This window comes from Eleginops maclovinus, chromosome 14, assembly GCF_036324505.1.
Source record: "Eleginops maclovinus isolate JMC-PN-2008 ecotype Puerto Natales chromosome 14, JC_Emac_rtc_rv5, whole genome shotgun sequence".
Lineage (NCBI taxonomy): Eukaryota > Metazoa > Chordata > Actinopteri > Perciformes > Eleginopidae > Eleginops > Eleginops maclovinus.
The window spans coordinates 11,401,801-11,425,853 of record NC_086362.1 but is presented as its reverse complement, the minus strand read 5'-3'; the positions used below and the strand labels follow the sequence as shown (position 1 = coordinate 11,425,853).

The 24,053-nt window shown below is 38.7% G+C and overlaps 2 protein-coding genes across 4 annotated transcripts in view; both read right to left on the bottom strand.

The window, feature by feature from the left end:
* Window positions 1-2,022: 2,022 nt before the first annotated feature.
* Window positions 2,023-10,606, bottom strand: LOC134875924 (interleukin-13 receptor subunit alpha-1-like). Its single transcript, XM_063900667.1, has 10 exons — window positions 10,170-10,606; window positions 8,336-8,469; window positions 7,168-7,327; window positions 6,986-7,079; window positions 6,058-6,227; window positions 5,820-5,947; window positions 5,586-5,727; window positions 4,615-4,714; window positions 3,080-3,164; window positions 2,023-2,988 (listed from the first exon to the last, which is right to left on the bottom strand). Exons 1-10 carry the CDS (start codon window positions 10,240-10,242, stop codon window positions 2,893-2,895), a joined length of 1,182 nt encoding a protein of 393 aa, XP_063756737.1. The 5' UTR covers window positions 10,243-10,606; the 3' UTR covers window positions 2,023-2,892.
* A 1,409-nt stretch (window positions 10,607-12,015) lies between these two features.
* Window positions 12,016-24,053, bottom strand: part of dock11 (dedicator of cytokinesis 11) — a 50,324-nt gene continuing 38,286 nt past the window's right edge. For 2 of the 3 annotated variants that reach the window (XM_063900665.1, XM_063900666.1), the window contains 9 exons: window positions 23,188-23,294; window positions 22,550-22,672; window positions 21,733-21,846; window positions 19,592-19,738; window positions 19,272-19,482; window positions 18,604-18,794; window positions 18,329-18,429; window positions 18,032-18,170; window positions 12,016-13,340 (listed from right to left, as the gene is read on the bottom strand). In XM_063900665.1, coding sequence (XP_063756735.1) covers window positions 13,251-13,340; window positions 18,032-18,170; window positions 18,329-18,429; window positions 18,604-18,794; window positions 19,272-19,482; window positions 19,592-19,738; window positions 21,733-21,846; window positions 22,550-22,672; window positions 23,188-23,294 — 1,223 coding nt within the window. In that variant the 3' untranslated portion in view covers window positions 12,016-13,250. Of the gene's footprint in view, window positions 13,341-18,031; window positions 18,171-18,328; window positions 18,430-18,603; window positions 18,795-19,271; window positions 19,483-19,588; window positions 19,739-19,838; window positions 19,919-21,732; window positions 21,847-22,549; window positions 22,673-23,187; window positions 23,295-24,053 lie in introns of those variants that run through there. The other variant, XR_010167306.1, reaches the window with a different exon arrangement.

The following is a 24,053-nucleotide window of genomic DNA, read 5'->3' as shown; positions in this document are numbered from 1 at the left end:
GAGGTTGTTGTCCTGGCACCAAGATGTCAGGGCTCTGACCTCCTCTCTGTACGCCGTCTAGTCGCCGTCTGTGATCAGGCCGATGACGGTCGTGTCGTCAGCAAACTTGATGATGGTGTTGGAGCTGTGTGTGGCCACGCAGTCGTGTGTGAACAGGGAGTAGAGGAGAGGGCTGAGCACACAACCCTGAGGGGCTCCGGTGTTGAGGGTCAAGGTGGAGGATGTGATGTTCCCCATCCGCACTGCCTGGGATCTGCCCGTTAGGAAGCTCATGATCCAGTCACAGAGGGCGCTGTTGAGCCCAAGGTCCCTGAGCTTAATGATGAGCTTGGAGGGCACAATGGTGTTGAATGCTGAACTGAACTGGTGTTGAATGCTGAACTGTAGTCAATGAACAGCATTCTTTACACAATGGAAATTAGACTCCAAGTATTCAAATAGAAATATACCCCTTTGCCAAGGTGGAACGGTGTTGAAAGATACCTGGATGTCTCGCTCGTTGATAAGGGGTGTTCTAACTAAACTGTGTTATAGATGAATAAAATGGGAACTGTCCCTGTGTAACTAATCCTGCTGTGACTTTTTATTAGCTTTATTAGTTTTATTTTTCCTCTGTATTTTATTTAAGCACTTACTATACAGTTTGGCCCATTTCAGAATTATGATATGTGTTGGATAAAGTATGTGTGTTTACCACACTCGATGGCTAGTGAAAACACTTCGTCTTCTTCAGGAAGCTGCAACATAAATTGCAATAAATCAGGCGTTAATGTTGACCTGTCACCCATAGAGGAATTTTTGGTTCTTTTTGGTTTTGCTTGTTCATTTTCACATTCATTATTGGCTCCATTATGTATGTATTGAATTGTTTATGACCTCCTGCCACTAACAATTAGGGGCCGGTGTGTTCGCATCCCTTGGTGCCTTACAGTATAGATCATACTTAAAAGGCACTACAATATGTTTTAATTATAATTATTGATGCATTACAGTGTTATGACTTTGTATACTGCGGGGTAGCTTGTGAATTTACTCCAGGTGTAATTAAAGTTGTATTTAATTGTTGAATATAATTCAAATCATGGATCAAAATGAGCAAAGTAACTAAAGGTACTTGGTTACTTCCCACCTCTGGTCACTTCATTTATTTTACAGATTTGTTTATAAGTTTCTTTATAAATTATATATTGAATCATCCAACATTATATCTAAGCTCTTATATCTCCAGCTTCTTAAATATTGAGATTTCCTGCTTTAAACATTTTAAATATTTAAAACATTATTATTTTATTTGTTTACTACTATGACTCCAAATACTTTGAGTACATTTTCCAAATCAGTAACATTCTCGATGCAGTACTTTTACCTGACATTGAGTATTTCTACAGTGTGGTATTAGTACATTTACTCAAGTAAAGAGTTTTAATACATTTCAAACCACCGTTAACAAGTCTTAATCACAAAATATATATATATAAATAATAATACGTTCTCATTTTAAATAGTCATTCATTTTTATGTTTACTATAAAGGTAATAATTAGGTTATAATTCATAGATTGAGTGTTGCCCTTTTCCACAAGGTCAAACATTGAAAGACATTAAAGGGACAGCATTGGAAATAAATTGTCTTGTGGACGACATGAGATGACTGGATTCAACACAGAAGTTGTTATTATTAATCATAGGTGTATTGACCATCAAGTATCACTATTTATTAACTGTGTTGTTGTTGCCGTTGTCAATCTCTGGGGTGGGGCGCTCACAGAACATTTTCTTAGAAAAAAGCCCAACTCTAGGACAAACAGCATGTCTGATAATCAGAGCTCATCATGTCTACTAGATGTTCACCCCAATATATATCCATTCAATCGAGATTACCCGGCTGGGCTGCTTTATTGAAATAACAGATCTCTCCAATGTAGTATGACGAATCCAATGCCCATGTGTGCAAGTTGTGACAAGTCAAATACTTCCTATTAAAGAGGGCTGACACAGCACGGACTCATAACTGAGCAGCACACAATATATTCTCTTTCTTTATTATCTCTGAAAGCTGTGAAAATAAACAATCACTCAAAAGATTGTGTTCCTTAGCGTACCAAAGCGACAAGAGAACATACAAAGAACACATATCTGCTTTCTAAGAAAGGAAGGTAGAGTGTGTGACTAATGGTTAGATGGCATTTTGGATTTGGGTGAGTCTGTGAGCAAGCAGACAGAGAATCAACAGACTGACTGAGAGCCAAGTGGTTATTTTCTTCCCCCACATGAAACCACAGTTCTCTGGTATTGTTCTCTTTCCGGAAATTGAAGTAAGCTGTGATTATACACTTAACACCACAGGTTAGAGTTCCAAGAGACTGTCATCAGAAACAATAAGGGATCAGCAGAAGTATTTGCTTCTCACTTCAGTTATTGCATACACTCCCATTGTCTAGCCCATACTGGCATTTGTGTCATACATCCTGTGCCAAGACATGTTCACGTGATCCATTTCATTAGTCCAGCAGAAATCCACAGGCCCTCTCGTACTATTCTTGTCTTCCTCCACAGTGTTCAACAAGAGGATCTAAAGCCTGCTGTCTTTTCCTTTTGAAGGTAACGCCAGTGCATTTCCTTATCCTGTAAGATGAAGGACTCAGCAGTGTACTTCTTCGCTACCTTTACATTACAGTCGCGGAAAATCTTGTTTTGGCTTCTTCCCTGAGCAGTCAGACAGGTCTGTACAGTGAAGATGAAATACAGCGTACTCCTCAACCTTACACTTGACACCACCAGAGGTCATTGGCATCTCAGCCACTTTTTTGAGCGACTCAGTAAATGTTCCTGATGTGTTTTCCCAGCGTGGAAGTCCAGCTTCACTGCAGGCGTTCTAGCGCGCGTGTTCACGTCAGGAGTTTTGCTGGAGGTCACCGTTTTCAGCTACCAGGGTAACTATGCAGGGTTCAATAGGTTCTGGCACCGGTGTGTACAATTTCCCTGACGTCTGAAAAAAAACAGAACAGTATCAAATTAATACTCTGGGAGCAAAAGGGAGCACACCATACACACATTTGTTTTCTTTCTAGAAAAAATACCTTATGCTCTTTGTTCCCGTTTATCATCATTTCCTTGAATATAGCTGAAGGGTCTGGTATGACGGGGCAAATAATGGCGCTGTGCCTACAAACACACACAATGACACAGATTAACAGCCAGAAAACAAGGTTTTCACCACCAAAGATTCATATGTAACAGACAAACACATCATTATTGGTCAGAATATTCAAACACATATTGATCTTTTAGGAGGAAAAAATATATCACACGTGGGATATTATTCAAAGGGACTGAGATATTTGGTAAACATGTCTGCAGGGGATCTTTAAAGGAACAGTTCACCCCAAAAATGTTCAATGTTTCTTTCCAGATATTATAAGGTTAGATCTTGTTGCAGGTTAATGGTGATACAGCACAAAACAAACACAACTGCTAACAACACGTTTCTGTGGATTATCTGAGGGGTTAAGGGCGGGATTTCTTCAGCTCGAAATCAAAAATCAAATCAAAACTATTTTAATTGATTAAAATTTCCACTGTCCTTACTTCACAACCTTTTTCCTTTTTTATATATACATATTTGTTTAATTCTCAAAAATGTATTTATTGATTTCCATTTGTATTCTTCTTTTCTGTCATGCTCACTTTAATTGTATGGACAGTGTAAATGCTGCTGATTTGAAACAGTAAACAAATGTCTGAACATGTTTGTATAAAGCTGAAACTGAAATACAAATGAGTCTAGGGGCCCAATAAAGATTCCTGTTCTATGATTTGTTTTTATTGTACCTCCTATACTATCTGTGCCTGAGGGTAAGGCGGATTAGTTATCTATTTTCCACCCACACGCACTCACTGATTTGAGCGCTGCCGTGGCAAGTCCTTATTACCTCTGTTAGCTGCTGATCAAATGCACCAAATCAACCTTTATACGAGGTGTGGCAAACATCTCAGTGGCATGATTTCATGGTTGCAGATCTCAAAAACTGTTGCACAGCTGTATACTTACAACTGCTTTTCAAATAGATTGCAACATTTGGTTTAAGGGTCATTCCAGAATTGGAGGAAATGTTCTGTCCCACATACGAAATTTCAAATAATCCATGCCCAAAATTCCAAAACATGCACTTGTTGCGTTAAATATACAAAATGTGAAATAAAGTTGTTCTTTCAAAATATAACTTAAATATAAAATAGCTCTCGAGCCCCTCTAAAATGGCATTTTCCCAAATTCTTTTTGACCAACTTGCATGTCAAATGTTAACATTTAATTTACTTTATTTGTCATAATTTGTTATAATTGTATTTATGTTCTTTCTCTTTTTTTCATATTTTCAGTCTCAAATCAAAATGAACCTCACTGTGTTTGAATTATAGACATTATAATTTAATTTCTATTCAAATCCATTTTAGTGATGGTTTACTACCTGTTTTTTCAAATACATAACCGATGCAAGAAAATAAAGGTTCATTTTTCAAAAGTTCTGACGTCTGATGTCCTCCAAGTCTGGAATGACCCACAAAGCAGTTAAAGCTACCCAGAAAGTTCTTCTTCTCTGTTACTAAAACATACTTCCTGAAGCAGTAGCAGGACAGAATGATGCAGGCGGACAGGATGATGGGGATGACGATGGCCACCACCGTCAGTGGCTCGTAACGAGTTTTATTAGAACCTGTGATGAAGAAGAGAAACGTTTTATTCAGCAACACTTTTTTTTTATTTTACTTTAAAACAGGAGTCTAATTCATTATTAAAAGCAGCCGCATGTATCCAACAAAAACATAGTATTTAAGTGATGTCAGACCTGATAGGGAACAACTGATGAAATATAGCCATTAAATGAGGAGTATAAAGTACTTATTTTAATATCCGACACACATTAGCTAGCAAAACACCGTTTTTGAATGAGGATATTTTATATAATAAGGAAATGTGAACATGTTAGTGATTTGAATCTTGTATAAATAAATCATAAAAGTCACCAAGGACAGTAATAAGACTTTAAAAAAAAGTGCCTTTTGAAGAATAAACTGTAGAGCATAAAATGTTGCAAATGAAAGGATCCAACGACAAATACACTCCATCGTAGTTGTTGGAGCTATATGTTGGTTTATGTTATTTTATAAGTATTTATTTCCTAGCCATTTTTGTTATCAATCATTATTTATCTTAATTATTTTAGGTCATTCTTTATGCTTTTATTTGGAAGGAGGTTTTTGGGCATCAGGTTAGTTGGGCACCCGGTGAAACTGCGATAAATTGGACACAGGTGGTGGTGGGATTGGCGCACCAGTTTAGGAAAACAGTCAGAAAGGGGAAAGGTGAAAATCCTCGTTCTAGATATGTGTATTATTGGAATACTATAAAGAAATGGATGAAAGGATATTCTGCCTGGATATTGGACATTATTCCCTGCAGAAGATTCGCTTTCTAGTGCCCCAGTGGCAGTTTTAGTTGAAGTTAAATGGTCTGTTTTGTTTCTTTAGTTACTGGAGTATAATACTTTAGTAGATGATTTTTTAAATCATTGGGATGACCCTTACCGTACGCTACAACTTTGCTGAAATTGCTGGTTATTGTCTTGCAGGCTTCCGTTGGCTCGGCTCTGGATCGGAACTGGTAAAGGCAGTCTTTATCGTAGGTAATGTTCAAGGCTTTTCCATCTGAAATGATGCTCTCGCATACCTAAAAAAAGTAAGCACAAAAAACAGTGGAGTACTTTATCGTATAGAGAAACGATATTACTTAAAAATGTTAAGATAAACAAGACTATTTACTTCAGGCTTATTGCATCGGGTGTAGCACACTGTGTAATTCCAGTAGCACCATCCGATCTTTAGATGTTCCAAGTCTAATTGGAGAACACCTGGTCCTTCTGTGATGCTCAGTTCAGGTGGAGGTATCACTGAGGACAAAAGCATGTATCATTTTCACCTGCACTTGGCTGCAAAGGACTAAAAACAACATTCAATCATTAAATCAGTATTTTAAGGACAACATGAAGGTAACACAAACCAAATTCAGGTTTAAAGGTGCTCAACCCAGCTTCAGTTTCCACATAAATGCACATGTTGAAGTCTCTTTTGTTATCTTTCAGATAGCACCCACTCCTTTTGGCACCGCTGTAAGGCTGATCACACGTTGTTAAAGGTTTTAAAGGGACAGTCTTGGAATGTTCACAAGTCCTGTAAAGACAGAATGGGCAGGTGATGAGAGGAATAGGGAGTAGGGGAGGCTAGAGCTGATGTCCCTGCAATTCCTTCAGTCGCCACTAGGTGTTCATAAAGCTCACAGATCAACTGCGGTTCATTACATAACATGTGAATGGAGAGCTGAATGTAAATAAACTAATAATAACATCCTGATTAAGGCAGGAAAAACATTGCAACACGTAGGCTTTCCTCTTGAACTGATGCTAGATTCAGATCTCAATGTCCTGGCTCGCATTCTGAGTTTTGACTGACTTTCTGTGGGTTTTCTTAGAGGGTGAATAGCTTATTGCTTTACAATATGGGACCTCTGGTAAAAAGCAGGATTTCAGAGTTAAAAACAGAGCAGATTTAGGATTAAAGGGACAGGCGCTAAAACAGACCACGGTTGAATACGGTTATATTCATACCGACAGGGGGAGAAAAAGAAACCATTTTTGGGACATAAACGCATGCAGAAATGTTCTATTAGAATCCCCAAATACAAGTATGAACATAAATGTGAGTTATATGTCCCCTTTGAACATATATATGAGGGGATACACTGCATTTCTGTATAATGCTAACCAACACGGCATGCATGATGTTTGTTTTCTGTCAGCCCCCCCTGTTACCGTTCTCTACCTGTCCACTAGAGGCTGTCAGACTTTTACACCTGTTTCTCACATCCAGCCACTCTCTCAACTTTTAACAACATTCACTTAATATTTACTGCACATATTTGTAGTGTTTACCCATAGGAGAAGTTAAAACGCTGCTTTCTTGGGGAGTTCCAGGAGCAGTTCATTCCATCTGGGTAGACGATGCATTTCTTCTCCTCTAATTTAGCTTCAACGCAAAAAAAGGCATCAAATACATGCAATCAAATATGAGTTTTAAGCATTTTAATGTAGAGGACAAGTTTTCTGCTTCTTACCTCTGATCTTTTGTATTTTAATCTCCCTTCTTTCGCTCTCATTTTTACTGTCACAGGATCCACTGCCAACAGTCCAAACTTCGAAGGTACAATTATCAGAATCTGAGTGTTCTGTGAAACATCTATCTGTGAAATTTCTGTCGATTCTGCACTTAGTACCCTGGAGAGAAAACAAAAGACCCTGATGACGACCAAGCTAACACATGTTGAAATGCCCTCTCTCTATCCACCTAGGGTTTGCTATTTGCTGCAATTGAAGAAACAATGTAGATTGAGATGTTGCTTTTTACCTCTACATATGTTTCTTTACACGGGTTTTCAGTTTCTGTATTGTTTTAAAATTCTGACTTTAAGCATTAATGGTCTTGCAACAGCAAATGTGTTTTCCATGCTTACAGTGTATGAACGCGCTGGCTCTCTGGCTGTGTAAAACATGCTTTTGTTAATTGATTGTTATGGTATAGTCATGTTCAAGGTTAGAAAGTAACTTTACTCAAGTACTGTACTTAAGTACATTTTTGAGGTACTTCGACTTTACTTGAGTCTTTTAATTTAATGCTACTTGATATTTCTACTTCACTACATTTATTTGAAATATGAGTTACTAGTTACTTTTTGCAGGTTTATACTATTAATACACACATAAAATTCACTAGTTCACTTATTATGGATGGAGATAACTGGCAGTATACACAGTGAAAAATGTAAATGAATAAATCACTGATTATACTATAATATATATTATTCCAATGAGGGCCACTTGGATAGTGAGTATTTAGTGTGGTACTTTCTCTAGTAACACTTTTACTTAAAACTTTAAATGCAGGACTTTAACTTGTAGCCAAGTATTTTTACACTGCTGTGTTATTATTTTTACTCAAGTACAAGATCTGAGTGCTTCGTCCACATCTGGTAGTGTTATAAATAAAGCAGTTTTTTTGGTTTAAGTATGATCTGTGTTTTACATTCTTCAGATTTGTGTTAACAGTCATTTAAATTGCAAACGGTCTGTACAGTGGTGTAAAGTAACTCAGTACATTTACTCAAGAACCGTACAATTTTGTAGCTAAATCCTTCAGTGATATTGAGGTGCTGCTCCGCTGATACCGCTACACCTGCAGAGCACATGAACCCCTACACAAAACCAAGAGAAACTCCAGTTGCTTACAATTTCATCCCCTTTCCGGCAGAATTTGTATTTGAACTCGCCGTTCTTCAGGCCTCTGGGATCCAGCCAGGACACGGAGACGAAAAATGGGTCCAGCCATTTAAATGTCAGGTTTTCTGGTGGAGGAGGGGGATCTGTAGGGCCAGAACAGAAAAATAGAAGAGGAATAAGGCTTGAATAATGGTAATCAATAACACTGTTAAAATATGTTATTACATGTATAACATAATCACACCAGGCTCTCATTAATCAAATAATTTCCCAATTATTAAATAATATCCCAATTTGGGATCAATAAAGTGTCTGTCTGTCTGTCTGTCTGTCTGTCTGCCTGCTCGCCCGCCCGCCCATCCATCCATCCATCCATCCATCCATCCATCCATCCATCTATCTATCCATCTATCCATCTATCTATCCATCTAATCTATCCATCTATCCATCTATCCATCTATCCATCTATCTATCTATCTTTCTGTCATTAGCCATTACCCTGACGCCTTTTATATTTCAGCTGTGCATGTATTCTACAATCACAGACTTTGATTGGTTTGATGTCACTCTCGTTTTCACAGAAACACTTCCTTATTAGTTTTGCTTGAAGTCCCAAAGATCATTAGGTTATTCCTGGAAGAATGCAATTTGCTGTGACCAATTAAAAACTCAATTGGTTGATAATAGCACATTTTGGGAAATAAAGTCCCCTGGCAGAGGTGGAAGAAGTACTGAGATATTGTACCAAAGTAAAAGTAGTCATTGTGTGATTGGTCCATTTCAGAATAATATCTCTGATATGTTTTATAATTATTGATCATTAAAGTGTTCTCAGAGCTGGTAAAGGTGCAGCTAGTTTAATGGCTTTGTATACTGCAGGGTAGCTGCTGAATTTACTGCAGGTGAACTAAAGTCTGATTTAAGGGCTGATTATATTTCACATCATTCATCCAGATCTGTAAAGTCACTAAAGGGGTAGAAGTACAAAGTATCAAACAACTGAAATACTTAAGTCAATAAAAGTACCTCAAAATGTACTTAAGTACAGTACCCTAGTAAATGTAATTAGTTACTTTACACTACTGTCCCCTGGTAACTCAAGGATCTATGGCTCAAATTGGACCTCATATTGGACCTCAAGTCTTTCTTCAAATTACAGTAGGCCTGAAGATTTCATCGAAATGGTATTGCAAAACTATTGTAAAAAAACATTGTCACTTTTATTTAAATATTCCATTACAGTATTAATGGCCTGCTTTTGCTTGGTTTGTCGTTTCCCCGCTGAGCCTTCAGTTGGGCACCCGTAAATGCAAAATGAGAAAACACATTTAATAAAAACTAACGCAACAAGTAAGACAATCCCGTTGTTGAGCAGTTTTCGAAAGTCGACCAAAAAAGCCTTTTTTGTGTCTTTTAAGTGTTGGTTAAAATACTTCCACCCTACTTATCTCCCAATGCGTAGTACTTTTCCATTAAACATCTTATTGTGTTCAAAAACACGAGATCATTTCTCAAAAGAAACCCATCAAATGATCATGTTGAATTCATAAATTACATAACATAAGCAAAGTACAGTTGGCTCAATAAGAACATTTAAAAAATGGAAACAGAAAATACAGGGTGAATGTGTCTTTATTACTGCTCATACATCAGACAGTTGTTTTTTAATCTCTTGTCTGAAACAGTAAACCCATCATTTATTTTCCTGTGATAATGTGTCAAAAGGGTTTCATTTGCGTCATTGAAGCGTACTTGATTGACCCGTACCAGCGGTGTTGATTAAACCTCTTTAAAAGCTCAAAAGTCTAATTCTAGAGAATGACAGGTAATGGGTGAGTTTTACCTGCTTTACAGTGGTATACCACCATCATGGCGGTGAATGTCAAACAGGCGTAGAGCTCCCGTGTAGAAGGCATGATGTCCTCGAGCGTCTGAGTATGTATTCCCTCTGGAAAACGGTCAGTCCCCGGTCCCTTTTAGGGGCAGACGTACATTAATACAAAAATCCTGGAATGATGCTACTCTGTGAGAAAGGCAAATCCAGGTGATATCACGTCTACGCTCAGCAAAAATAGGAAAGAGAACATGTAAAGTTGACAGAGGCGCACTGTGAAGGTATCGGTCCGGGATGTGCTGTCTTCTGGGAACAGGGGGGTGGAGTCGGTGTAAGTGAGTGGGTAGCAGGCTGCGATGACAGCACGGAAATGACAGTGACCCAGCAGTGGTAATGGTGTATACTTCTAACCGACAAACTGATTCCAGACACTGATAGTTCAAAGATCACGCATGCGTGTGGTCTTTATGGTAAGAGCTATATCCCAAACCACGTGTCCATCCATTCCTCCAGGAAGTCGTCAGCCTCTAAATGAGTCTGTGAATCAATTACAGGATCAACTGTGGGGTAATGGCTAAGGCAGCAACAATCAGCACTGAGACAACATGTTGTACATTTGTTCTTTTGTGTAACCGTTTTGATACAGACGACTGACAGAAATGATCCACTCTGAAAACAAACCTCTCAAAAGAACGAATCCAATGTTTGCTTTATGGTTTGAACAGTGGTGGAAAAGGTATTCAGATTCTTTACCTGAGTGAAAGTACTAATACCACACTGCAAAAATACTCAATTTCAAGTAAAACTCTGCATCGAGCGTTGGTACTTAAAAGTACGATTAGGATAATGTACTTAAAAGCGCTAGGAGTAGAAGTACTAATGGCAGAAAAAACTAAAACAAATATTTAAACAATTAAAACAAATTCAAGGCAAAATTGGCTGATCTTCACTTTATGAAGCTGGAACTGTGATTTTTTTTTTAACATAAAACATTTTAGCAAAATTGCTGCCACTCATGGGTTTACTTAAATCTAATGTTAGATGGTTTCATCTTTACCCAATAATCATACTTTTGTGTGTCAAAATCTGAGTTGATAAAGTAACTATTAAATACATCTTTAAAACAAATGTAGTGGAGGAAAATGTAGAACATTTGCTTCCAAAATGTAGTGATAGCAACACCACGGGAAATGTGTTATTAAGTAAGGTATTAAAGTTAATGTACTTAGTTACCTTTCACTACTGGTTTTGAATAAGCCCCTTGGGTTACCAAAAATCATTTCAATGTGAAAGGAGTACTCAAGTCACTTTCATAGTGAGACTCAAGGGAGACAAAATATCCCTGCTTTTAGTCCATCATTATAGTTCAAGCTTGTAAAACGCTGGATCCTACACTTCCCATAATGCATCTGAGTGTTTTTGAGCCTCCTACCTGCCTGACTTCTTGTGGCGCAATAGAAGCAAAACCCTGCATCCAGGTTACAACACATTGTGGAAAGCCTGGAACTACAAGAGTAGAGGCTGTTAAAGCAGGTTAAAGGGATAGTTGAGATGTTTAGGAGTGGAGTTGTATGAGGTTCTTGTTCATAGCTAGTTTAAATAAGCAAACAGGAGTCAGCACAGCAGGTATCCATCCATCCCCTCCCCAAAATCACTAGACCACATTAAAATAAACAGCAATTGTATCTTTGTATAACACAGGAGTTGCTTGTCTTCTCCTGTCTCTATCGATTTGTGTTATTGTAGGACTGAACTCATAGCAAACACCTGAGATCCATGAGAACCTGGCAACACCTGCAGAAGATCAGAAACAATAATGTGGTTCCTCTGTTGATAAATGAACTGTCATTCTTGATCGTTTCTCTGAGTTTTATTGGAAAATGGCTTTACAAAGTAAACTGAACAAGCAGCTGCACTTTAGTATACTGTACAATGCAATTCAAATGAAAAAATCTCATTGCTAGGACAGAATATTACAAATATAAATACATACAAACAAACAAGGACACAGAATTCACTTTACAGCATGGCTATGTACAATTCCTTAAATATTATTCGTCTATCTGCTAATTACAGTGTAGCACTTGTGAAATACTGTTTATAACCAGCATATGATGAAGGTCTTATTACTTAGGGAGTTTTTTTCCGAAGGCAAAGGCACTGGATTTTAACCCAGAGGAGGGGAAGCATTCACTTATTTTCTGAGGTTCATATTATCCCATCGCAGTGGGTCCTTATTCAGACTTATCCCACAGAGAATACTGTTTGAGTGATTGTTCTGAAGCTCTGATTTGCAATTATAATCTTTTTTTTTCTGGCATTCATTATTCGTCATCTCTTCTATGTATTTCTTTGCCTTTACAATGTAATCGTAGTCTTCTACACTATGCAAACCCTTCTGAAGAGCAGCTTAGTACATTTTCTTCTCTCTTTTTGCACTATTTTATTTATCTTATTTGCACCATGTATGTTGAGTTGTTGGAGGAGCCTGGGATATAAGATTTTCATTGCCAACACATACGTTGTATATGCTGTGCATATGACCAATAAAACCTTGAAACCTGAAACCTTTAGTCGCACAGCTTTATAACCCTGAGCTCTCTTTCTGTAGCTTCTGAACACATCGAGCAGGCATTTTCCTTTAAAACAAACAGGGCAGTAACTTTTGTCTGGCACTCCCAATAAAATCCGTCACTCATCTGTTCCTCAATCTGGTAACCTAGCTGGAATGCACCCCCAGCATATAAACTCTGGGCTTGACTAAGCATCTCAAATATTTGTTGTTTTAAAGCAGAACCTGTTTAGCTGGGATGAATTTCACTGGGTACAATACGCTTTTGTCTTCTAAAAGTTGACTCAAGTCTTGAAAATAAATCCTGCATAGACCAGAAAGTCTTCATTGCAAAGAGAGGACTGGAAAAAAATTGCTTCGCTTTAGTAAAAAAAAAAACAAGAGTAAAATCCTGCAGTTTGTTTGCAAATGCAGGAAAAAGTGCAACCAACTTGACTCTGCGTAATGGCGATACATTCTCTGAAATACTGCTACTGTAGTTTGATTAAGACACCTAACCGCTGTGCAGCCGAGGACGGTCAGCCCAGGTTGGGGGACATCCCACTGATGGCACGGAACACATGGAGGGAGTTCTGTAAAAGTGAGCGCATCATATCCTCCTGGTAGATCTGCAAAACACACACAGAGGAGGTCAGACACACACGTGCCCAGACACATTGGATTGCATGGGCTGATAGGATGTGAGACACTATGGGATGTGGTTCAACATAGACGGAAGCCGCATGAGAGAGAGGGAAATATGTGGTTTTACCATAAGGTGTATAAAGCTATTCAAGTTATCCCGGCAACAGTACATAACAAAACATGTTTGAAAAATTGTGTTTACAGTATATTGTTTATCTTGATTTTTTTGCATTTGTTTCAGTGTTTTTTAAAGTTTTTATTTTTCTATACTCTATGATGCTGGGATGTTATTCAAAAGGGCACAATTGAAACAAAAAAAATAAGGACATGGCAAAAAACAAACACATTTCTCTACCAAATTACTGTTTGGTATTTCTGTGACGTCTCAATTGGGTCATCATTCTGTTTGAACGGCTGAATAAATCTGGAATTCTAAGGTCTCTCCCCAGGCTTCCAATGTGGCAAGTTGCTAAATAATTACTTGTATTCAAACTAAACAACTGTTTATGCACCAGATGGATACCATTGTCCATCTGGAGTTTTGTCCAATGTATTACACCATTCTGTTGTTGTACAGGACACCTATTCTCCTTTGGAAGTGTCTCAATAATTAACCCCGACATGTTAACAATCCACCACACCTCACTGAGAAGAATCAACTTCACATAGCGTTACCTGGCAGGTGCCAACCTTGAGGTTAAAAACACAATGCGGAATAACACATCAGTCTGGCAGTGAAAGTGAGTCATTTCAAAGGTCATATTTTGCTACCTAGAAATGAATTAAAAGGCGACAGCACACATTGTACTATTGTGTTACTATATTGGACCTTTTCTTTTCCAACACTTCTTCCCACATTCTTGTTAATCATGCACTACTGACTACACTGGTATCCACACTACGCCATACCTTAGGTTAACCCCTACATTTGCTCTATTGGGTTTGATTATATAAATAAATCTTCTTTATTAAACTTTGAATTTTGTGAATATACAGTTGTATCTTTATATTCTTGGATATATCAATCAACTGTTTAAAGGGGCCATATTATTCTTATTTGAGGTTCATATTTGGACCTCTTTTCAACCTCAGTCTGAAACCAGAGCCCAGGAGGGAACACAGGGATTTTAGCCTTAGCATGCACGAAAACCTATATAAACACACATCCTGCAATTAATCTGTTGCTAATTTAAACAGATCCATACACTCTACATAATCTCCTTTAAAAAACATTGAATCCTTTCATTTCTGTAAGCTGTCACGTTTGCATGTTTTGCAACTCAAACCACAAGAACATCACCGGTGACTAAGAGGTGACTGACAGCACACATCTGAATGTGTTGAAAACAGATCCACCGTTACCCAGGACACTTTTTTCAATATCCTCTGTGCTGATAGTGTTTTTGAAAATGTACCATGTAAATATTTTTCCATGTCACGCCGGCACCCAACATGCTATTCAAAGCAGGATTCAAAGACTGGCAAATGTCTGTCACATCAGCTAATAAAACAATCATCCTGTGACGGATTGAGATTTTTCATTGGTTAATTCCATTGCTGAATTTGCCTTCCTTTATTTTTGATTAGAATTAAGGTCAGAGACATAATAGCCCTTTTATTTGGCATGTGTATTTTCTTAGATTGCCTTTGCATTATCCATACAACATCTGGAGTGAATGAGTTTAAAAAAGGAAAAATGGAGCATTGACAACCTCATGAACACATTACCTGCTTTCCTTAAAGCTAAAGGCCAGCGTAGTGGAGAGAAAAAGGCAGACCAGTTAGTAAAGGGCAACTTAAGTAATATCAGTTCAGTAGGGGATGATGGTTATTTCCTCTCTGTGAAAGGATTGCAACATATTACACAACACAGACACGATCACAAACATTTCTGCTGCGAATTATCAGTTCATTTTCACACTCATTTCTTTGCCTGACTCAACTCCAGTGAAATGGATTGATGTGTGTGTAGAGCATCATTTTTCCAGTAAGTGTTCAAGAGGAAATTGCATTTTCCAGTATTACTGGCACCACTTCTTGTAACTCATTGTGACTCATTCAAAGTCTGATGACCAGGGTTAAACATTCAAAATGAAGGATTATTACGGAGTTTTTGTATTTTTGACAATACAGAATGAATTGTAGTGAGTGTTAAATGTTATTAAAATGTTGCCAAAGTGAATTGCCAGTAATGTTCCACCCTAAGAGAGCCCATCACTCTTTTTTTAGTCTTACCACCTGCAGAGCAATGAATCTGATGCTGCAAAAGGTATGCCTGTGAGAACCACGAAACTCTCTTTCTTTGTGTGACGACTTTTGGATCGCAAAAACAAAGCATGATTCTTTATAATGATTAGCACATACTGTACGGGTAATTTGATTTGTGTGAGTTTCCATTGTTTGCAGATGGCGGATTCCTGCAACATGCTTCACTGTGATTGGTCCTTCCCCTTACATGGAGTATGGATGCCTTTGATGCAACAGTAATGGGTTTCTGCTGTGCCGGTAACAATACAACTTAAACAGTTGACTAAAACATATTAGTATCAACCATGTGCTTTATGTGATCAGATTTTGAGCTTTCCTTTCTCCCAACTTGACCTTTTTGTGTTTGTGATGGTAACAGCATTGAAAAGACATAAAGCAATGTTTTCAAAGCCGTTAATTATACAAGTTGTTTCATGGATAGTCCTGCACAATTTAAGGAGAGGGCAAACAATTTCATAAAAAATACGAGGCTCCCCAGCTTACTCTAATTGCTTTCTTCTAAAAAGAAGAAAGCGGCCCTGTAAGTTAAGGATCTAAAATGATGCTGAGAAGGTGATAACTAAAGTCCTGGCTACACAAAAAGGTGATCATATCTCAATCACTGCAAAACCAAGTCAGAGCAGATTTATAACAACCAGCAGTTACCGAATTATTTAATGTGGAAAACCTTGTGGATGCATATGCTGATGATTTATTGAGTTGTTGTTGTGAAGTTAGCTAGCCATTTTTCTTACATTGGCCTGAAAGATGACACAATGCTAATGTTCATGTGTATTTGTATGTAGTGTCTCTACTGGGACATGTCTCCAATGCTTTAATGTTCAAAAAGCTCTTTATTTTTCTCATACTGCCAGTGCTGCAGCTCCTCTTTTCACCCTCTGTCTGAAACCAGATTGCTCTGATTGGTTAGCCGGCTCTGATTTGCTTGGTCAACCACTTACAGATGCCCCGCCCCTTAGCATATCACGTACAATGTGTTGGAGCGCGTTGAACGAATATTACAGAGGGATGTGACGGAGTCCAATAATGGCGTTTCAAGCCTCGGAGGGAGTGTTTCGGAAGGGAAATGTATTTATTTAATTTAATATTTTAGGTTATCTAGAGCTAAGATTATTATTGAAAAGAAATCTAATTGCTTACCCTCTCAATTATTAGCTGCATTAATGCATTGAAAAATGGCTACACTTCATTGGTTCCTGTACTATCCCCTTCTAACTTTTTGTCTTTAAACCGCTGGATTTAGTTATCATCTGCCTGGTCCGGGCTGATAAACCGGCTCCGTCTCTCAAGTCCACTAACAGAAGAATGTAAACAGTTCCTGTATACAGCCATTATAATGGGGCTGCAAATGAGAGGGTTCTTAATGGTAATGGTTGTTCTGTCTTGGACATCATAACCTCGTTCTCAGAAACTCTCTGAAGAATTTGAATCAAGATAAATTGTGTCAGTGAACAGCCCCGTAGCATAAAGCATCAAACCAGCGTTGATAGGGGGAGGGAGACTGCTGCATTGGACATCTTTGCATACAGATACAAATTCTAATTGAAATCCTTGACCACATTTCCATAGCGTCCCTTGAGTAAGTAAGAGCATTTCCCAGATTTTTCAACCAAAGAGACACATTTTTATGATCTTCTTCTCTTTTACAGCCTAACCATAAATGATCTCCTCACAGATTTTACGGCTCCAGTAAATACTCATTTCAAAGAAGCCTGAGACCAACACCTGGACGTGTCTCCCGGACTGAATCTCCAGAATTAGATCATTTGTCTTAGACTGAGAAACTTTCATTTCTGTTGGTACTGAATAACTATTACCCATTTGTCCAGTAGAATAATCAAACTCATTTTCTGTGATAGGACATGGGCTCTTCCCTCCTATCATAAGCAGGCTCTCAATGTAGGCATGGTTGCAGCTAAAACAGTACTTACTAAACTGGAAATTTCCACAAATGAGGTAGCTCAATAAAATCCAGTACGTGATTCTTGAAGGTGTGAGGCTATTTGTGACATTGCTTGGTGATTAATAACCATGCTACTCATGAGCTTTGTTGTTTATTGAATACTGTTAGTGTATGCCGTGTCTTGCCCAACCCTTTTCCCGGTATGGCCGTCTGGTTTTACCAATATCCCTGTGAATCACAATGGTTTTGCGTCTTTTATGTGAGAGTTTGTGCTTTTTTTATTGTGAAAAAATGTATGTTTTTCATTTCAGAGCGACATCTCTTTCCAGAATCATTTCTCCTGTCTGATAAACTTATTTTAAACACATCACAGAGAAACCAAACGTGTGAGTACTCGAGGGAAAAGGTGTAATCAACCAAAGGTGTCATCCTAACACCTAAAAAATAACCTATTGGGGTTGAAAGACTTGTCTTTGATAGGCCCATAAAAATAGAAATAATTACCTGCTCGTGGATGATGTCAGAGAGCTCCTTTACCATTTCTTTGAAGTTGGCCTTCAGGCCCTCCTGGTACTCAAACTGGTCCTCTTTGATAATTCGCTCATTTATGTCTAGAGCCATACTGCAGGCCTGGACAAAACGCCTGCAATTATCAACATGATTAATTACACATTCAATTGACTGCTTAGAACCCGTTTTACAACTAAACAAGTGACTGTTAACCACATATGAGGGAGTAAGGACAACGACAAAATCCAATAGAGCGATGAAAATGTGATTCGGCCGTGAAAACAAGGGTACCTGAAAATGTCCTTGAGGTCTTTTACTTTCTTGTTGCCCGTCTGGTTGGATTTACTGTCATCCAAGAAAGCCCTAGCATAGGCCATGGGGCCTGCATTCACCTGCAGGAAAACAAGTCTGAGAGTGTTAGGCATTCCTGTTCTGATAAGTGCCCAGGCATAGTAACAATCTGCATGTACCATTCATGCTTTCTCCCAGCACTCTGATACTGACACCAGCCAAGCTTTGCGCAATGTTTAGGCAGTCATTATGTTGTCTCTGCTTGAGGCCTTTACCTGCACAGAGACGCAGCCCTGCAGTTTGAGCTGCAGTTGGATCATGTCCACCTCCTGGCTGGAGCACAGTTTGGTCAGCTCAGCCGTTCGCGCCTTCATCTCATCTATGGCCACATCCACCGGCTTAAGCTCGACCTGCTTCTCCCCGACCACCTCCACGCGCTTCTTCACGTAAGGGAATGTGTTGGCAGCTGGAGACAAGAGATTAGGCAAATGCGGTTGGATCATTCGTCCAATTTAAAAACACAGAGAGTAATAACAACACATGTAAAGGGACTTTTTGTAGGGTCAACCTGAGCTGATTCATCTTTTGCTATTTAGTGCTTAGTCTCGCTTCGTGACTGTACGCTAAGAAAGAAACACCACATTTAAATAATACCATGGCTTTGGCTGGGATTTTTAAAAGGGGGTTGCTGGAAGGATCCCAATATCCAGCTGCTCCTCACCACAGTAGCCAGCTGTTTAATGTTCACTGCCATTTAGGAGCTAAAGAACAAGGGGGCTAGTCCAAAGTCATAAGGCAAATTAATTAACGCATATTTTCCCCCAGAAAAAGATTGTGCAAGACATCTCTGGGAGGGATGAACAACCTCATAAAGAGAACAATAAATGTATCATCACTGTGTTGCAGCTTCGGGTGTGTTTGTGTCCGAGTGTGTTTTATGTACTTGTGAGCACGCTCCTCCTCTTGCACTGCTCCTCCACCCCGCCATGTTTTTTGCCCGACAGCGTGTAAGGGGTCTCGAACACGAAGCGGTTGATGTTGTGGCACTTCTCAAAGTCAGTCTTCTTCTCTGGGGCCTCTTTCTCCTCAAAGTACGCCTTGACGAATGTCACCTGGAAGTAGGCAAACTTGGGGTCCAGGTCTTTGGGGTTCACCTGTGGGATATCAAACAGCTCATGTAAGATGACTGAGGCTTCAATCAAACCCGTGTTCCCTCTCCTACAAACGTTTCCCACTTGATCTTTCCTCCTTTATCTACTGCACCTTGTTTGAGTCATGGATTATCTTCACGTTTTCCGGCCCAAACTTTTCCCCGTACAGTGTCGTCAGCCGCTGAGAGATTTCGGATAAGCCCGTTAGTTTGGGCTCTTTGTAGATGTACTCCTTCCCGTCCTCCTCCTCGAAGAAACCCTGCGATGATTACAGGGGAGGAGTTTATCTTGTGCCTCCTGCACATGATGCAACACATTTTTGTTTTGCATGACACAGCACTTTTGTATAGGATGCTTACATGTAGCGTCACTGCAGGTATTAGCTTTCATCGAGTACGTGCCTGTCCTAAACCTGCTTGTTGCTGTGCTCTCAACCAGGCTGTAAATGTAACATTTGCACGGGGATAATAGTTACGTTGATAGCATTTTTACAGGTCAGACAGGGATGTTTTGACAGGAGAGTAGTTCTTGCTTTTCTACAGAAACAACACAGATCAACTGTCCATTGTTGTTATAGTTGGAACATTTTGAAACCATGTTAACCTCTGGGTTGAAATTGTTTTGCTAAAAGTCCTTATGAAGAGTAACTAATGTATTTTCTATTTAACCTACAAAATATCCCATTTTCTACATATTTTATTAAGCTTATGGCAAAAGGTGGAGTTCTTTTCACGTTTTAGGTTGTGACAACATAAAGTCAGACATTTTCAGGGGAAAATACTCAGTTACAAGTAAGTAATTGTACATAAATACATTTGAATGAAGTATTAGCATTAAAAAAGACTTCAAGCAGCAACAATAAAAGTGCTCCTTATGCAACATGGCGTTTTTAAGCACAAGATATTTTAAATTATTTTTGTTACAATGATTCCTGTATTCATGTTTTCATTACTTCAGTTGGTAAACGAGGAGTTTATTTGACTTACTTTCTACACTTCTGGGTAGCTTGACCAACAATATTATATCATAATGTGTCTTGATTAATATTTGTTATTAATAACCTAAATCTGCAAGTGGAGCAAAAGTATAAAGTAGCATAATGTGAAAATACTCAAATAAAGTACAAGTACCTCATTTTTTACTTTAGTACAGTACTTGAATGAATATACTAAGTAAAGGACAATGTGCAGTGAGGATGTTCTTTTTTTCAATAATGCCGACATTAATCGAAATTATTTTAGTGACTTAAAAAAGATGGTATTGCTTCCACTAAGAAAATAAAACTCTGTTCTGCTCTGTTGGAACTCCAACGACAACTTCATTTAAAATGAAAGCAGCTCTGATTGATGTTGTCTGTGACTGTCCAAGTGGGTTCACAGTTAGTGTTTACTTCCTGTCTGTCTGCTTCTGGTGATTTATCTGACGTCAAGCGCTGCGTCTTCAACCATTTTTCCTTTCTCTCTCTTGATCCTCCATAGCAAAGGTCATTACAGTGCCTAACAGCGGTCTGTACTACTCATTATAGCGACTTCAAAGAACAAATAAGTCGCTGAGAGGCTGAGGCCGGGCCGGCTCAAAAAAAAATGACTTACTGAGGGGATCAATTTCAGGCAAGAAATTATGATAATAATCAAAGTAATCGTAAAGTTTGCGGTCAACAAAAAATAAAACGACCCTGTCGTCACCCTCTGTTCTGCACACACACACACACACACACACACACACACACACACACACACACACACACACACACACACACAACTGCCTCAGGTGAACAGATGATTAATTCCTAAGTGCCGCCCATATCCATGTGACCCAAACAAACCAACCCATTGCGCGCACACACACACACACACACACACACACACACACACACACACACACACACACACACACACACACACACACACACACACACACACACACACACACACACACACACACACACACACACACACACACACACACACACAAATAATAATAATACAGACCATTAACCAAATATGAACTAATACAAACCTAATTTGATAATAAAACAAAATATAGCAATAGTTTACATTTCATGGCTCCTACAACTCATATTAACCTCTGAAAAGTCTGAATTCACCAATCAGAATCGAGTATCCAACTAAGCCATGTAATAAGTTACATTTAAATGCAATCCTGACTTGGACGCCCTGTGAGCATCCACTAGAGTGTGTTTGTCATTCCAACCTTATAAAGTCCTCATTGAAACTGCTGGTTGGAACTCACCTGTCCGTAAAAAGCCACTCGGAAGTATGTACCCAGCAGCCTGCGGCCCGATTGAATCACCTCCATTATTTTGTTGTACGCTCTGTGCAGGGTGTCGTACAGTCGGCTTAGCTTCTGCAACAAAAAAAAAAGCAGAGAGATGGCAAGATGTCATTTCTGTTTTATTGGAGTGACTGAGTAGTGTGTGCAGGAGCAATAACAGGCCTTTCAGTTGTCAAATCCAGACAATTGCAAACAAACATGAACTGAAGTTATCACATTTATTAAATAAGGGAGAAATACCTGCCTGAGCATGCACATGTTGGCAAAATTAAATAAAGAGCACGGCTTGAGGGTGTCATCAAAAGTATTTTTACCACACTGTACGGCATGAAGATAGAACAACTAACATGTTTATTTCCAATAAACATCCTTAGAAAACGTGTTCTATAAAGCCTATGAGAGTCCACACCCCACCCTGATGTTATTTCCAAGAGCAACAAGGAAGTGCTATATAAAGCGCCTGATAAGAACAGGTTTAATAATCAGAAAGTCAGATCAGCTTGAGTAATGATTGGCCAGGTATCTTGTTGTGTAAGTAAAGGCAAACAAGGTAAAATGACACATTAGCAATCCACCAGAAGCCAAAGTAAGTAGAGCAAACGTTTCACAACGAGTATTTAGATCAAGAAAATGTTTGTGCAAAGCCTAGTCCTTACATAGGTGTGAATACTTGACCTCAGTGAGGCCGGGGACGTGGATGAATGGCTTTGCCGAGAGAAGCAAGACACAGTGGCTGCATGTTTATCATATCACAATATCTGTTTGAGGGCCGTACCTCATACTCGTTGCGCTTCTCGTAGATGGGGATAATGAGCTTGGCAATGTGCGTGATGAGCTCATAGCGCTCGGCTTTCCACAGTGCCTCCACACAGACCTCCAAGTGTTCCACCAAGACTTCCTAAAAAGGGGATAGAAAATGAATTTTGAACCATATTTACAGAATAATACGATCGATTAGGATTTAAACCAAAACCCGAGTTAAATAGTAGAATAATAAGGGTATCTGCGTTGAGTAAATATTGCCATCACTAATTGCGTTTATTCCTTCATTAAAAAACGGCAACAACTTAACTGTGAATGGTATCCTATGTATATTTTTGGTAGTAGGTTGGTCTATTATAGTGCATTCTGACTTATTTTGTGTTTTTTGTATTGTGTATTCTATAGGTACTCTTCTGATAGATGTCTTTCTTTTTTATGAATGTACTATTATGATTTTATCTATATTATTTCTTTCCTTCTATTACACTGTATAGATATTTTTTCTTTACTCATGTGCTATGCGTTGTTCACATGCTGATGTAACCAAAACAACAACAACAACAACAACAACAACAACAACAACAACAACAACAACTCCTACTCCTTGCAATGTCATATGCAAGAAATCAAATGAAAGTGCAGCAGCCATACCTCGGTGTAATAGACATCTTGCATTCCGGTGTCTTCCCTCATAGCAGCTTCCTCTTCGATATTGATGGTAATCTTCTTAAAAGCTGCCAGGCCGCTCGGGAACAACTCTTTAAAGTAAAAAGCAAAGAAAAGGAAAATTAAATACTTTAAATACAGGTCAAATAAGCAATATTTTCTATCAAATACTTTTAGTTCTAGAATAGGCTCGGCTCTGTGTATAGGCATGCTGTGACCTGTTATCGTAAGGCTGACTGTGTTTAATGTGCTTTCTTGGTCTGAAAAGAGGATTTATGTGGTATTTCCTGATTAAATAATGCATTTAGAATGTAAAATAAACTAGTTAATTCAATAAGGTGCTGCCTTTTGTTGAATTCCCAATGAAAATATGCTTCACTTGTTTTAAACTGTCACACCGATTTACTTTTGAGGAACTGGTTTCTAGGGACAGGTGATACAGAGAAAGATTAAATATTACTACAGGCAGGCTCCTTTGCATACAGAATTCTGCCTCTGGTGAAGAATTTATAATATTGTTGTTGGATGTCAATCAACTGTTTGCTGAACCCAACAACTATCTTTTTCCGTTGACATGTGTCAAAGGTGCACATTTTTACGCTGAGTATTTGACAGGAGGTTTCGCTTCATCTGCTGAATGTCGCTGTGCTGGTGTAACAGTACTGTATATGTGTTTGCATGCTGTCCCTCACAAGTCAGTGGACCAACAGTGTCTTTTATCAACAAATGTCCCAGGACCACAATGCTCATGCTGTTACAAGTCAGCTGTTTTTTACAACGACGTGTACCGCCACATCCTCAGAGCCTCGCTTTAGGATGTAACTTAGCCTCTATGTGTGGCGGCAATTTGA

Coding starts and splice junctions, on each gene's coding strand:
- LOC134875924 (XM_063900667.1), bottom strand. CDS start 10,242: ATGCCTTCTACACGGGAGCTCTACGCCTGTTTGACATTCACCGCCATG. Junction 8,470..10,169: donor GGTATACCACTGTAAAGCAG/GTAAAACTCACC, acceptor CTGGCCCTACAG/ATCCCCCTCCTCCACCAGAA. Junction 6,228..6,985: donor CGTTTTAACTTCTCCTATGG/GTAAACACTACA, acceptor CTGTCTTTACAG/GACTTGTGAACATTCCAAGA.